Source organism: Mya arenaria, chromosome 9, assembly GCF_026914265.1.
Source record: "Mya arenaria isolate MELC-2E11 chromosome 9, ASM2691426v1".
Classification (NCBI taxonomy): domain Eukaryota; kingdom Metazoa; phylum Mollusca; class Bivalvia; order Myida; family Myidae; genus Mya; species Mya arenaria.
In genome coordinates this window covers 37,989,657-38,006,858 of record NC_069130.1, presented here as the reverse complement: position 1 = coordinate 38,006,858, position 17,202 = coordinate 37,989,657, and the positions used below count along the sequence as shown (strand labels likewise).

Sequence of the window (17,202 nt, the reverse complement as noted above, 5' to 3'; positions counted from 1 at the left end):
TTGTATACTTACGTATCCGTTGAATTTATTACTATTATCTATTTTTTTTTTATTTTAACAGGCTATTCATTTTTAACTTGATCACATACAGTTCATCGTTGTAACAATATTATACACACTAAGCATAGCAATAACTAGTAAATCCGAGAGTGCAAAATACATACCGAAGATATTTTTTTTTAAAGAAATGTGAAAAATAGATAATCATTGTTACAGATTGTTTTTATATAACAAGACAGGCCTTAATAAACTCATCAACAACAACGACACCAAGAGTATGGAAATGGTACCACCAATATTAAACATGTTAATACAGTGATAACGCTGGAATCACACAATACAACTTCCCAATGCATATACTTCTTTTATTGCACAATATATTTATATAGATTATAGATTCAGCACAAATCACACTTTCAAAAAGTGTTAAGGAAGTGGCTGAAATGTCAAATATATAGAAGAATATTTTATATACGGCCCTTGAGGACAAACAATATTTACAAATATTTTCAATGGTGCATACACCTACATGATAAAGAGAAGGCTTACAAAATTGTTTAAACAATACTATGAAGAAACTAAAATAGAAAGTTATCTAACATTGCAATTACTGTATACGACTGCGTGATTATAGAATAAGTCAGGCTTGAATTAATAACAAAACCATTTAAAAGAAGTTTACGTAATTAAATAAGATACTTTACATTCTATATACACTGCTACGTCGTGTTTAAATATATTGCTATCAATATAAAATATCTTTAGGAGACGAAATTGTTTCGTTTGATTAATGCTTTTTTTAAGCTTTAAATCCCTAGTTTTATTGTTTTAATCAAAATTTGTAATTGTAAGGATCAGGAAAGAGCTACTAAACAATTAACAATTTTGGATTAAAACAAATTGAAACTCTTGGTTCAAACCGGATACATGTTTATTCTTCGGGCACACCGGCCTCCCCCTTGACAGAAGGTCACACGCTCGCGCATCATCGTACCAACGACAGTGACTTGGTATGAGTTAATATAAGTTTCATCATAAACGTTGTCAAATAAATAAAGATGAAACAAAACAAGAGCACCACAAGTGTAATCCATCTGTCTTTTTTCATTGTCAAAAAAACGTAAAAAATATCAAAGCCAGAGTTAAGGGCCTTCCTACAAAAGTGCTTATTGCTGCTGGCAATGTGTGTACTAAGGTTCATTTGAATACAAAAGATCGTATTGAGTTATGACCAAGTTTTTGCCAGACGAAGATAACGACACCAAGACTTTCACACAATACCTCATGTTTAATTATTCGAAGGATAACACAAGCTTAAAACTAATAAATTATTTTTCGAGGGCGGCAACTCCCGACATTTATTAATACAATTTTTTTTCGGATATGCTTTTGCGTTGGATGTCTTTCTACTGGGACTGCGCATGTTCTGCTTATACTTTTTGCATTATCATAAGTACAACACTTAAAATTAGTATGTTGTCGAAAATTTGGTTTTGTATGTAAATAATGGATTTGCTTGTATGTTTTGTTACTCTCGTTCAGTGGCTCATGTGCCTTATGTCCGACTTCTGGGCTTGTCCCTGTAGTGTTCATTGTAATATGTAAACACAAATTTAGTTTGACTTTGCAAACATTAAACACAAACATCAGATCAAAAACACATGAACTAAAACAATTTAATGTCATCTGTAGATGATAGGATCGTTATTTAAAAAAGAGCTCAACGAAGACCAGATAATTTAACATCAACAGAGATAATGCTCGTATTGCTTGTGGTAGTATACCAACATGTATAGTTAAGTGACAGTGTCTGTAAAGCTGATTGTCTTTGATGATTGTCTTGATCGTGGTTTGTTACTATGGTGATTTAGAGCCTTCTGGAACGCTTTTGCTTGATAATTCAATTCCTTCAGTTGAACGGTAATCTGAAAACCATGAAAAATATTATTAAGGATTATTCAATAATAAGAACAAATATCTAAAGTAGTAATCGATTACATTTTGACAGGGCTACGACAAAGGGATATGCATTGTGTATTTTCTGAAACTAACCAATTAATTTTGTATATAATTCGGTAAGAAAACATATTCATATATGTATACATACAAGGTGTAAATATCATAGCTATGAGAAGGTTGTGTGCAAAATGCGAGTACGTGTTGCACGGCATATGTTCAAATTTATATTTATTATTTATATTTATTTTTAATCTTGCCTGTCCCAAAGCACACAGCATTTTCATTCGAACCTGTTTGAAACTGAGTCTTTCATTTGGATTTGCATCCCAACACGTTTTCATCAGTCCTGTGTACGGTTTCAACATCTTGTCTTTCGGTATCTCTGGTCTTCCTCCAGATACCACGTGATCAATTACCTTACAGTAAAGAATGACCTATTTTACAAAACGCCTCCGTTCAAAAAATAAGTAAGGGTGTAGTTTGTCCAATTCATTGAATAGAATATTAAACAAAATGTTGTATTGATAATTGATAAAGATTTAAGTAATTCATATAGCCACTAGATATTCAAATGATAAATGAATACAAAGCAAAAACAAACAGTCAAGCAAAACTACGTGTTATGGGACTATTTTTACATATGAAACTATTTACCTTGACTATCATCTGGTTGGATTTAGTGACATTATTGTCAGTGTCATACAAGGTCACTCACCTCTTGAACTACATGCATTTCCTCGTAGGGATCGTCACCCATAACTAGTTCCCACATAGTGATTGCGTAGGAATACACGTCGGCCGCTGTGCTGATGTATCCATCCGCCTCGTTGGAGTTCGGATGTTCAAGAACTTCTGGAGCTGTCCAGGATATTGACGGGGGACACGCACTGTATAGCCCTTGGCCTACATTAAAGGTATTGAACGAAAAAACGACATTAAGTACAAGAATTAGAGCACAATGACGCTTTTTCGGACTCGAAATTTATGCGAAAAACTAAGTTTCAAACACAATTCATGGGTAAAAAGCAGTATGTTCTTTTCAAAAACAACTCATGCGGGTTTAGTATGTTCTTTTCAAACACAGTTCATGGGTTATAAGTAGTATGTTATTTTTAAACATAATTCATGGCTGTAAAGTAGTATGTTCTTATAGGCTTATTTTACGTGTTTTGGTCTGATTGAAATGATTAATACATCCCTTTGTTTAATTAAACAAAATCAAGATTTAAGGAATCATTTATAAATCATTATAAGAAGTATGAATTGTACTAGTACTAGAACCGCCGATGTATTCAATTCCATAGGTCATGGTTATAACCCCGAATCAATAAGATTATGGCCTCTTGTTTTATTATTTATGTGTCATTCAATTGATAATCATGATGTCTTAGCTTCATGAACCAGGGGCTGTATTCAATATCCACCTTAGATCGAATTTAGTTTTAAGATTAGAATCCAAGTGTTGTGATTTGACTGTAAAAATAACTGGCCAATGGAGTGAATAGGATCAGTGAGGCGTGTCTAACGATAAGGATAAGAATTATATTGAATAGGGCCCGCTGGGCTTGCTTAAGTTCTTAGGGTGTATCTCGTTAATAATGATCTTAAGTTATCGTTCCACATCGACTACCACACTGTGTGGAAGACGTCTAACTGAAACTATACACAGATTGATATAAATATCTCTTAATTATGGACAGCCATTTGTTTAGTGGTATCTCTTGACCAGCGTTGTTTCCACGACATGCTCAGACTTCATTTTGGATACCTTATCGGCTTATCTATTATTTATCTTAAAGTGACACTCACATTTAAAATCAATACATACACATGTATAACAAACATATATGTTGATAGATAAATCTAATTACTCACTAAATAGTCCATTTATGGAATACATTAATAATTGATAACAAGATAGTAATTGTGTATTAAATAGCTGAAAACGCAAATATAATAAATGATTGGTGAGCGCTGAAAGATTTACTGTAATCTACTACCGTCTCATAAGGTAGAAATACCGTGTTTTCTGCACATTTCTTTCAAATTTAAATCTATATTTAGTTTAAACTTATTTATTTTACAACGATTGTGTAACAAATTATTACAACATTATATTAATCACTCTCGTTGGCACGATGCTACGCGAGAGTGTGGTCTTGTGTTGTGGGGGAAAACGGAGTACCCGAAGGAAACTCACTTGTCTGGCTTGGTGACCACAAACCCAACTCGGCATCCTTCATAAGAAATCTTACATTGGAGTTAGAGTTCATATTTAAGTGAAACTCCAGTCGAACCCCGTTGGTTCGAACTCGCTTGGCTCGAATTCCTCGTTGGCTCGAACTAGATGCAATGGACAGAATCTTTATACTGCAGGTAAACAATCCCGCTTAGCTCGAATTTTTATAGGCTCGAGGTATTTGCGCTGGCCCTGGTAGTTCGAGCCAACGGGGTTTGACTGTCATTAAAACGGAACTGATACTTACAACAGCAGTCTTCTTCTTTACATATCGATCTCAATGGCTGCATAAGTTGTATAACTCCGTAATCACAAATCTGCAGTACCCAAAGAACTGAGTTATCTGTCTGCATAGTTTAAAAGCAAATATCTCATATTTGTACATATTTTATCATGCTGGCGCATAGTTATGTCTGCTCCTATGTCATTCCGCCTATATACGAGATCGTAGTTTCTGTTGAATGTGTATGGATATCTTGCTGTCACATAGCAATGTATATCCTGTGTCATTCGTGCTATGTAAATCTTGATTTATTTGTGTATGAATGGCATGCTGGCACATAGTTCGATTACATGTCATCTGTACAATGTAAATCTGGGTTTATTTTGTATGCGTATGAATAGCATGCTGTCACATAGTAATGTTTGATCCTATGTCATCTGTACCATGTAAATCTGGGATTATTTTGTGTGTATGAATGGCATGCTATCGCATAGCGATGTTCATCCTATGTCATTCGTACCATGTTTATCTGGGTTTATTTTGTATGTGTATAAATGACATACTGACACATAGTAATGTTCGATCATTTGTCAACGGTACTATGTAAATTTGGGTTCCTTTTGTGTATGCGTATGAATGTAAGCCAAATAATAGTTCAGCGTTTTTTTGTACAACTATGTCCACACATGGGTTTCCATGTTAGTATGTGGGACATGTTTAGTCTTAGTTTAGTATAGCAACATTTCATCGCGAGGTTTCATTGTACTCGGAAGCCGGACATATGTAGGGGAAATAACCCATTTTAATGTATAGTATAGTTATATAGCCAATTTTTACGTTTGTGGGGAATAACAGATAAAGATGTTGTTTAAAACGATTCATTTCTACATAGGGTATCAGAATGTACCAATAAATCCTCTTGATCATGCTATTATATGGGACAATCTTAATCAATGATTAAACTTTTATCAAATCCAAAGAAACACAATTTCCCGTACTTTGACAACGTCCGTGCTGGTTATGAAGAGATTACCACATCGCAGATCACGGTGTAAGATTGGTGGACTGGTGGAATGTAAAAACGCCATACCGTCCGCTATTTGGGACAACTGCAACGGTAACAGAAATGTCGCCAGTACTCGTTATTCAAATTTTAGATACAATTTCAATTTTCTAAGGCTATATAAACTTATTAACATACCATTGTAATTCTGTGCTGCTATTAAAACATCTCTTGCAATTGTAATTATGTAATGCCATAAAGTACTTCTCCGCACAATGCTTAATTGTGTGAGGCCATACACATTTCTCTACATACAAGTTGAATTGTGAAAGGCCATACAAACTTCTCAAAGGAGACAATTAAACATCTCTTGCAATTGTAATTATGTAATGCCATAAAGTACTTCTCCGCATAACGTTTAATTCAGTGATGCCATCGTTTTTCCCCATACCATTTTAATTCTGTGAGGCCAGGTAAGCTGGTTCCCCGCCTGTTTTATGAAGTCCTTCATGACTTGTCCCTGTATGAACTCGGATATGATGTACGGGTGCCTCGCTTCACTGCACATCCCCAACATTGACACAATGTTGCGGTGGCGCTGTTGACTAAAATACAGAAATTCCGTCAAAGCTCGCAATGTCGAAGTCGTTGGGATCTCGCGAGATAACACATATTCGACATAACCGAAATATTAAAAATGTTTAAAAGAAGTTGAAAAAAGTGTGACATAAACAAAATATGGAGATATCAGAGTTCGACATAGCGAGTTTCGACTGTATATCAGTAGCAAAATATCAGATTCACACTCAGTCACAGTAATTGTTTGAATATAGATTAGTATTGAAGTATGCCCTGAATAGCCGAGTACATTTCTGGTATCAAAATAACTTTTTCATTATGTTGTAACAGTTGTAGTATTTTAGTAGATTTTGCGCTTATAAACATGTCGCCAGTATTTTAAAACCAACAAAAACAACTTACATTTGCAATAATATATAAACCAATCTCAGCAATTATTCAAAATAATTACATGATTGACATAGAATGCCATATTACAATCTCAAAGCCACAAATTGCTTCGAATTTGTTTATTTGATAGCTAACGGCTTCAGATTAGATATTCATTTACCTTAGAAACGCCACGAGATCCTGCATGGGTTTCAGGCTTTGCGGGTCCGTCTGGTACTTGTGAACACTGAGAGTTATACGCTTAACAGCGATCTTAATGCCCGTCCAGTCGCCCACGTACGTGTCCCCAAAAATAGTCCCACCAAGTCTGAGGAACAGAATGAATAATTTGTTTTTGGTATGAACCGAAAGCTCGGGAAAATTGTAACCGAATAAAATCGAACTACTAGCAGTACTGTCCAGTGTTACCAACTTGGCATACGTACCAATGGCGAAGTGTTATTCACTGACAAAGGACAACACATTGTGTTCTTACTTTATAAGATATACGTAGAGAGTACACAATTATGCAATGCATGTTGGAAGTAACGAAACATGTGTGACTTGTGTGTCATTACTTATATTAAGGGTCATTACGGACTAGGTGTGCCATTATGGACAGACGGCACACCGGCGCCGTTTATTAACCTCTAATTATTTTAATACTAATTGTTCTTCTTTTTCTTCTTCTTCTATTATAATAATAATTATTATTATTATTATTATTATTATTATTATTATTATTAATATATTTATTATTAGCATTATTATTATTATTACCAAATGTAGCATTGACAGACATTGATAAAACAATGATACCAATGTCTGCTGGAGTTTAAAGCTGCACGCTCGCAGATAAACCGTTTTTACATCTTTTACAAATTGTTGCGTAAATATATGCAAACCAATGAAGATGATTGCTGACAAAAGATCAGATCACAGATTCTTGTATTTCCGTTCGAAAATTATTGTTTTCTGGCTTAAACCGTTACTAACGGTTTAAGAAAAGTTTAATAAAATATCAATTTTTGAACTTAAATATAGAATCGGCGATCTATTTTTGTCGGCATTCTTATTTAACTGGTTTTCATGCATTCTCGCAAAAATTGGCTCGTACCAAGACAAAAAATACAAAAGTTGTGAACACGTTCAATCTGTGAGAGTGCAGCTTTAAAGTATACCGTTGAGAGAGACTTTACATCAACAGTTCACGTTACAAACCTCTGCCCCAATTCTATGCACTCTTCAGGTATAAGTGTGTGTTCGAGGACAGGAAAACACAGAGATTTACGTCGTTGGGGTGCCCCGTCCCTGTAAGCCAGTTTTGACGACACTTGAATCGATTTGTTGCCAGAGAGGATAATCGGCCCTGGTGGCCCCTGTTCAATGTCCTGACTGGTTGCTAACTGCCACAGGGTTGGTTCGGCTGTTGTTCGTACGCCTGAAACCGGGGCCAAGGAAAAGAATACGCTAAGTCAAATGCGTTCGGACAGAAAATCCTTGTATAATACTTACCATCGCAATAGTTATTATGATGATTGGTTTAAGGTTTTGAAAGTAATTATTACACGACCACAATTAAAGCTGCACTCTCACAGATTGGACGTTTTGACAACTTTTTTTATTTATTTTTGTCTTGGAACGAGCAAATTTTTGCGAATATACATGGAAACCAGTTATATAATAATACAAAAATTATGTCGCAGAGTTTGATATTAAGGTTAAAAAATAATTGTTTTCTGCATTTTTCTTAAACCGTTAGTAACGCTTTAAACCGTAAAACATTAATTTTTGAACGGAAATATGCAAATATGCGATCTGATCTTTTTTCAGTAATCTTTTTTATTGGTTTGCAGATGTTTACGCAAAAATTTGCTCTTTCCAAGACAAACAATAAAAAAGTTGTAAACATGGTATATCTGTAAGAGTGCAGCTTTAAGGATGCTGTATTAATAATATGGTATAAACTACAGGGACAAGCACAAATCCAAACTTTTAGCGAAGCAACTCCAGTGTGTGTATACCACGTGATAAATTGCGTCATAAATGCTTCATCGGAAGGCATTTTTTTGTTTCGAAAGAAGACTTTAAACAAAGATAACTTCACTATTTTTTCACCATTTTATATGAAAAATAGCGCAGTCTACGCCGCTTACGGAGCCCCGCCTTCGGTCTTTTACCAGAGTTTGATTGCGAGTTTAGTTTCTTAAAACACTTCGAAAAACCTTTTCATAATACGGCCGTCTGACGGAGCACTGTCAAAACATTATTTTGGTAACAGGTTTGTCGAAAGGTTTGATGAAACTAATCACCTTATGAAACTTCTGTAATAAAACGAAGACGGTGCTCTTTAAACGGCATAGACTGCCCTTTGTTTGATTTAAAATGGTGTAGTATAAGAAAAGTTATCTCTGATTTAAGTCTTTATTTTAAGCAAAATGTTGCCTTCCGACGTAGCATATATGACGTAATACATGTATATCACGTGGTACACACACACTGAACTCTTCATAGGCATAAGGTGCACACATTAAACGAGCGAAACACAGCGTCACAAAATAACTAAACACTCTTCAGTTACATACATACATGTATGTCTTTATTAAAGCTGCACTCTCACAGAAGGACTATTTTGACAACTGCTTTGTCTTAGAATGAGCCAATTTTGCATGAATATTTGAGAACCAGTGATATAAGACTGGTGACAAAGAATCAGAACGTAGTTGTTCATACTTACTTCCGAAATTGATGCTTTTCCGCCGAAAAACTCGTTCGCAACGCTTTTAGCCAAAAAACTGTTTTTCGCACGTAGATATTAAAACTGCGATCTGATATTTTGGCACCAGTCTTTTATATATATATAAATTATCCAAGTTTCCACATATTTACGCAAACATTGGTTCATTCCAAGACAAGCAATAAAAATGGTCACAACGGTCTATCTGTTACTTAGAGTGCAGCTTTAATATATGTCGGGGCTATCGCATGAGTTCACTTGGGCTTTTGAAACCGGGTTTGAAGTACTAAACCTCACGTTTAAACCAAATTTAGACGTATGTCTTATGTCTTTAAACAAGGGGCGTTTTTCTACCCACACTTACCCGGTAGCTTGTGGTATATTTCAATGTGGGTCCTCTTGTTATAGCACAAGGGGCGTTTCCCTCTAGTTTCTATTGTATCCTCATTTCTACATACACTTACCCGGTAGCTTGTGGTATATTTCAATGTGGGTCCTCTTGTTATAACACATCAGTCCCACGCATCCCGCCATTAAAATTATCCCGACATTGATGCCGACGATCATCAGGACCTTTGTCCTGTCAACTTCAATACGATTGTCTTTCTCCTCTGAAGATATGACTCCATCTATAACAGATACAATTATGCATTTATAGCACGCCTCCAACATGAATGACGCAACGGCTTTGGTCAAGAATCGCCCCAATATCACGAAAATACTTAAGTCAAATCTCAAACTCAGTCTCAACTCATTTAACCATATAAAAGCATATAATATTCTTCAAAATCTTGCATGTTTTATACTTTTTGAAAACATATTTTCTCATAGAATGTGTTGATAAAAAGATTTTGTCAATATTTCAAAGAAAACTAATTCTAGAGCAAAAAAATATACTTGAGTATTTTATAAAGAATACAGAATTGTACTCAAATATATTTTTGGCTGTAGAATATATCTACCTTGGAATTCGACCAAAGGCCTTTATCAGCATATTCTATGATAGAATGCGCTTATAAAACTGTAAAAAAACATATATGATTTTTTATAAATTTTAATGCTATGTGATAAAACGTGTTGAGACTGAGTTTCAGATTTGATTTAAGTATTTTCGTGATATTCGGGGCTGGTCACGTGGTGACCCCATATTGGGTCAATGATTTTTATATCGTACCAAAATGGCGTCATTTCCGATTCCGATAAAAAAAAAATGAAACATCTATCAATTTAAACAGGTTGTCGATGTGATATATACGCTACGGAGTAAGTAGGTGACCCAATATGGGATTTACAGGACAAAGGAAACCTTATAACCTACCAACCCCGTAACATATATCACAAATATGGTGACTTGTTATACTTCAAATAACGTTTGGCTTTACAGTGATAGTTCATGTAGGCTTACTAGCCGACAACACTGCAAATTGTCATTGTTTAACTTAATTCAGAATGTATAAGGCCTTCTGATTTTTATATTTCAATAGATTATATTAAGCAATCATAGATAAAGTTGACTCTAGAAAGTTTTTTAACCTGTTTTACAATGAAAACCTAGGCTATTTCATTGAGGTGGGCCGATGTTTGCGGTCATCACTAATTCGTATCCTGATTGTAACCTGGTCCTGCATAAGGCAATTTTCAAACAGCTTAGCGCAAATGTTCTCTGTGATAATACAGTGTGTCGCGTGCAGTGTGTCGCGTGCACGACCCATGTCTGGAGATCAAAGGTCAGTTTACAGTTAAGGGTCATTGGTCATAATTCCGAGCATACGGAATGTCGAGCCTGTAACTTGGCCATGCTTAGGACGATTTGAAACTCTATATCTACATAAGACGGCGTCCAATGCACAACCCATGTCAGTAATGCATTTCAAGTGGGTTTCATGTTCGTAAAAACTTTGATATTGAATTCGACAACCTTTTACACAACTGTTTTATTTATTTACATTCAGCGATCGGCTTGACATTGGTGACAGTTCGTGGACAAAGCTCAAACACATATAGCGAATATAGACATGATAGAGCTGTATGCCTATCCACCCCTCGTTCAAATTGCCAAAACTTTCTCATTGCGTGAATCGCAACCTGTTTTAGTTAATCATATAATACAGCATGATAATATCTTAAACACGTGCAGACATTCCAACTATGAATACTTTGTGACATGTTTGCACTTCAGAAAGTTTACATCGACATTTCTTAAATAAAATACATACAAGCCAAGCGTATTGTTTTTTTAAAACTATATATAAACATTGTTTTTTATTCAACTTTGTTTACATGGTGAGGTTTACACAAATTTGTTAACACAAATGACCCACAATATAGCTTTACAAGTGTCGGCATTGTGCGAGTTGTAACATAAGTAGCATTATGAGATAGATAAGGCCTAATAAAAATACATTTGGTTCAGGTAACCCGACCCTACCTACGGAATAGGCGCCAACTCTACCGTTTTTATAGTCAGTTTGAACAAATTTTGAAAAACTAAAAAAAAAAAAAAAAAAAAAAAATATTTTTCAATATGTAGTTTAAAACCTTAAATGCGTGTACAGAAAATAACTTTAACACCATTCCGCTAGGATCAAAAATGACATTCTTATATAAACCTAATAATAATAATAATAATGATAAAAATAAAAAAAACCTACCTACCCTACCTATTTTTGAAAAGGATGTAACCCTAACCAAATATTTTTTTTCTAGGCCTAAAGAGACTAATAGTGACGAACCACAGGGGTGAAGCTTAACCGAAAATGATTTGTCGACCGAGTTCTGAAGAGGTGATTTTCGATCTTTGTTTCGATTACGCAAATATGTTTACATGGACATCAATTATCCTGAGATGTTTATGGCTTATAAGTTGTAACTAAAGTTGACAACGTTATAATATTTCATTTAATGTTTTGACGGTTTTTTGTTGTTGTTTTTTAAATGTGTTTGCCGCGGCCTACATGGCATATAGGAAGCTACGCACCTGGTAGTTGGCCAAATCATCATACGAGCTATTCATTTGATCAATGAAATATGAGGCTTTGGTGGTGGATTTATGCTACATATCGTTCTAGGGGTTGACCTATTAGAGATTTGAATAATAAATCATGGAGAAATGCAGGCTATCAATTGCTATCATAAAGACCAGTATAGCTTAATGTTTAGTTTAAACATGACATATTTTACAACGATTGTGCAGAAAGTTATGATAACTTATACTGAATCACTCTCGTTGGCACGATGTTGCGCGAGAGTGTGGTCTTGTGTTGTGGAGGGAACCGGAGTACCCGGAAAAAACCCACTTGTCCGGCTTGGTCACCACTAACCAAACTCGCATGCGCTAAATATTCAAAACTGGTTAAATATTTAGTTTGCTTAAAGTCAGGCAGGATGTGTATTCAGGTAACTTATCTTTTTGGAAAGGGTCGTAACTGATGTTGGAATAACTCGTGGCCAAATCCCTTTTCATGTTTTATAATAAATTATTTGTCTCAAATTCTATGTAAATCTGATTATGCTGTATTGTGTGTGTCATTGTATTAACATTCATGCAATAAAATGTTATTCAATCAAATATATATTGATTTGCCAATATTTATCCAATAATTTCTATCATCTCATCCAATCAAATCACTGCAATGTGCAAACTAGCTAAATATAGCCGGAGGATAACTTATCCAAGTTTTATTCAAACAGTTAAGCAGTCATTTGTAAAAAAATGGTAAAATGTTTGCTTTGGTGAAAGTTTGGCAAAATGTTAATTGATTGGTCAATGTTTATCCAATAATTACTATCATCCAATTAAATCACTGAAATGTGCAAACTGGCTAAAGATAGCCTGTCAGTAACTAATCCAAGTGTTATTCAATCAGCTACAGCAGCCATTTATTAAAAAAATGGTAAAACATTTGGTTTGGTTAAAGTTTGGCAAAATGTTAATTGATTGGTTAATAGTTATACTATAACTAATATTAACCAATCATATCACTTAAACTTGAAACCTAATAATGGATAACGAAACAATGTTTTATTTAATTGGCCTGAGAGCTATATTGGGTCAGACAGGATAGAAAATATTGCCTATTGTGCAAAAAATCGTATTCTTTGTTTAAGATGTGATGAAGTGATCTTCACTTTAACACAGAAATCTTGAAAGTTCAAAATTTATGTTATTCAAACATAGGCGAAATAAATGTCTCAAAGTCTGATAAAAACTGTTACCAATAAGTATGATTTAAGGGTAGCATTTGAGCATTGTTGACTAGCACGAACTCGTTCAAGTGAGAAATAATTCTACCTATATCGGTCTATAATTGTATTTCACCGACATCTTCATGTCATTTACACTCTTTCTTGATAAAGTTTGGATTCATTGAGAAGTGAAAATGCCAATGTTTAAATGTGAAATTTCCTGATATGACACGCACAAGCGGATTCCCCCCTCCCCTAAAACCGTTCAAGTTTGCTTTTTATGTCAATATCTGAGCAAATATAATATAATACAATATGCCCAAAATGCACCATTTCCGACTTGAATTGCTATTATGTTTGTCGGGGGAGTAGCCGCAAATCCCATGCAAACGTTTTAAACTATATAATTTTCGGTTCTGATAGAGAGTAGGAGGTCAATTGTTGCGCCCCTAAGTAACACTCCCCTCTAACGTCAATTGATGGATCCACCTGTGTCAAAGGCACGCACCTTAGTTTGCCTGGACCTGGTGTAAGACACCAAACATTGCCAAACTGTTAATCATAACAGAGGTTTAAACCTGACCGAGTTTGCTACTCGGATGTCAATTTTCATTAACGTGAAAGTTTGACACAATTCAGAGGCGGACCAGGATTTCACGGTAGAGGGGGCGCAACTTAAGGGCGTAATCTTTTGACCTGCGCCTATCATATAGAACTGAAAGAAATGGTATAAAGGGGTTGGAGTTCTCCCCCAAGACAATTGTATTAATTTCTACTACAAAATGATGCATTCTGTGCGTTTTGTATTACTCATGTTGTCTATATTGAAATAAAAAGTAAACTTGGAGAATTTAAATTATCTTCTTCTTTTTTTTTTTTGGGGGGGGGGGTGCCTGCCGAATGCAACCCCTATGGATCTGCTAATGCGATTTCCAATTAATCTGAAACAAGATCTTGCACCTTTAATTTATGTATTGGATAAAGATTAGATGGCTGCAAAATAAAAAAAGACCTCATTCTTGCATTTCGGCGTCTGTTCTTGAATAGTTTACCTTCTACACTACTAAATGTTTGCAGACCGAGTTTTGAAAAAAGGCGAGTTCACATGTTGGGTAAGGAGATACTTGGCTCATATCTAGGACGATTATATTCATGTACCTGACAATGTAAACAATTTAACTTGGGCCTTGAAAACTATGTTATCTTTAACAATAAATCATGACCGTCTATACGGACAGTCTGTCCGTCACATACTGAACACTATCGGAAAAAAATTATTTAAAAGTTTTAAGCTGAGTCAGTCTAACAACAACATAAGCCCCCCGAAAATTAATGTTTGTTTCCGATCAACTTCCCTCCCCTCCGCCCTCCCCACCCCCCGAAAAAAATAAATAAATAAAATAAACCTGTATTTTCGTTAAATGGGTCAAGTTTTGTTTGATTATCATTGTCAAACAAACATTTTGGCTGGATAGAAGCATACAATTGGGCGTCTTTCTGATAAAAAAAATGTATCCCTTCGGAGAAAAAAGTAAATAAGAAAAAAGTGTCAACTGGCAAAAGAATAGTGGTGTGCAGACAATAGGGTAAATAGGGAAACAGGAAACACTGGCAATAAAACAGAGGTGTGCAGACAATAGGGTAAATAGGGAAACAAGGAACACTGGCAATAAAACAGAGGTGTGCAAACAATAGGGTAAATAGGGAAACAAGGAACACTGGCAATAAAACAGAGGTGTGCAAACAATAGGGTAAATAGGGAAACAAGAAACACTGGCAATAAAACAGAGGTGTGCAAACAATAGGGTAAATAGGGAAACAAGGAACACTGGCAATAAAACAGAGGTGTGCAAACAATAGGGTAAATAGGGAAACAGGAAACACTGGCAATAAAACAGAGGTGTGCAAACAATAGGGTAAATAGGGAAACAGGAAACACTGGCAATAAAACAGAGGTGTGCAAACAATATGGTAAATAGGGAAACAGGAATCACTGGCAATACAACAGAGGTGTGCAAACAATATGGTAAATAGGGAAACAAGAAACACTGGCAATAAAACAGAGGTGTGCAGACAATAGGGTAAATAGTGAAACAAGGAACACTGGCAATAAAACAGAGGTGTGCAAACAATAGGGTAAATAGGGAAACAGGAAACACTGGCAATAAAACAGAGGTGTGCAGACAATAGGGTAAATAGGGAAACAGGAAACACTGGCAATAAAACAGAGATGTGTAAACGATATGGTAAATAGGGAAAAGGTAACACTGGCAATAAAACAGAGGTGTGCAAATAATAGGGTAAATAGGGAAACAGGAAACACTGGCAATAAAACAGAGATGTGCAAACGATATGGTAAATAGGGAAACAGGAAACATTGGCAATAAAACAGAGGTGTGCAAACGATATGGTAAATAGGGAAACAGGAAATTTTGGCAATAAAACAGAGGTGTGCAAATAATAGGGTAAATAGGGAAACATGAAACACTGGCAATAAAACAGAGATGTGTAAACGATATGGTAAATAGGGAAACAGGAAACTTTGGCAATAAAACAAAGGTGTGCAAACGATATGGTAAATAGGGAAACAGGAAACACTGGCAATAAAACAGAGGTGTGCAGACAATAGGGTAAATAGGGAAACAAGGAACACTGGCAATAAAACAGAGATGTGCGAGCAATATGGTAAATAGGGAAACAGGAAACACTGGCAATAAAACAGAGATGTGCAAACGATATGGTAAATAGGGAAACAGGAAACACTGGCAATAAAACAGAGGTGTGCAAACAATAGGGTAAATAGGGAAACAAGAAACACTGGCAATATAACAAAGGTGTGCAAACAATAGGGTAAATAGGGAAACAGGAAACACTGGCAATAAAACAGAGGTGTGCAAACAATAGGGTAAGAAGGAAAACAGGAAATACTGATAATGAAATAGTGGTGTTCAAACAATAGCGTAAATAGGGAAACAGGAATAAACGTATTTTTCCCATTTTGCTACAGATAGTCATTTTTGTAATACGTGACTACTAGAATTAAGTTAATGCGAGCCAGAGCGTTGTGTTCTGTTTTCAATTCGGGACTAATATCTTAACCAAAAAAAATAACAATTGATAGAGAATGCAGATGCACGTTGTCCAACTGTCAACGCTATCTCTTTGTCATTTCTGCATGCAAATCATGTCATGTCATTTGTCTGTATGTAGTTAAGAATAAATTTGATGAATCAATCTCTTTAGAAAGCTTATTTTGGTCCATACTGAGATACCAGATTCTAGTTTTGATATTGGGCCGATTGAGATACCAGGTTCTAGTTTTGATATTGGGCCGATTGTTCAGTGAGATATCAGGTTCTAGTTTCGATATTGGGCCGATTGTTCAGTGAGATATCAGGTTCTAGTTTCGATATTGGGCCGATTGTCCAGTGAGATACCAGGTTCTAGTTTTGATATTGGGCCGATTGTTCAGTGGGATACCAGGTTCTAGTTTTGATATTGGGCCGATTGTTCAGTGAGATACCAGGTTCTAGTTTTGATATTGGGCCGATTGTTCAGTGAGATACCAGGTTCTAGTTTCGATATTGGGCCGATTGTTCAGTGAGATACCAGGTTCTAGTTTCGATATTGGGCCGATTGTTCAGTGAGATACCAGGTTCTAGTTTCGATATTGGGCCGATTGTTCAGTGAGATACCAGGTTCTAGTTTCGATATTGGGCCGATTGTTCAGTGAGATACCAGGTTCTAGTTTCGATATTGGGCCGATTGTTCAGTGAGATACCAGGTTCTAGTTTCGATATTGGGCCGATTGTTCAGACCTTTGTTCAAGTTGTTAAACAACGTAATTAACGACAACTTTTTCTCCCACCTCAGATAAGTAGATCCATTAATTTAATCATGCTAGAAAT

General features: G+C 35.5%; 1 protein-coding gene across 1 annotated transcript in view; it reads right to left on the bottom strand.

Annotated features, from left to right (window-relative positions):
• Positions 1 to 116: 116 nt before the first annotated feature.
• LOC128203627 (fibroblast growth factor receptor-like) overlaps positions 117 to 17,202 on the bottom strand; it is a 29,828-nt gene continuing 12,742 nt past the window's right edge. The window contains exons 6-14 of the mRNA XM_052905123.1: positions 9,574 to 9,738; positions 7,594 to 7,813; positions 6,554 to 6,700; positions 5,876 to 6,029; positions 5,420 to 5,530; positions 4,446 to 4,515; positions 2,675 to 2,862; positions 2,250 to 2,375; positions 117 to 1,925 (exon numbers count right to left, since the gene is read on the bottom strand). Of these exons, the coding sequence (XP_052761083.1) occupies positions 1,797 to 1,925; positions 2,250 to 2,375; positions 2,675 to 2,862; positions 4,446 to 4,515; positions 5,420 to 5,530; positions 5,876 to 6,029; positions 6,554 to 6,700; positions 7,594 to 7,813; positions 9,574 to 9,738 (1,310 nt within the window). The 3' untranslated portion in view covers positions 117 to 1,796. The remainder of the gene's footprint in view (positions 1,926 to 2,249; positions 2,376 to 2,674; positions 2,863 to 4,445; positions 4,516 to 5,419; positions 5,531 to 5,875; positions 6,030 to 6,553; positions 6,701 to 7,593; positions 7,814 to 9,573; positions 9,739 to 17,202) is intronic.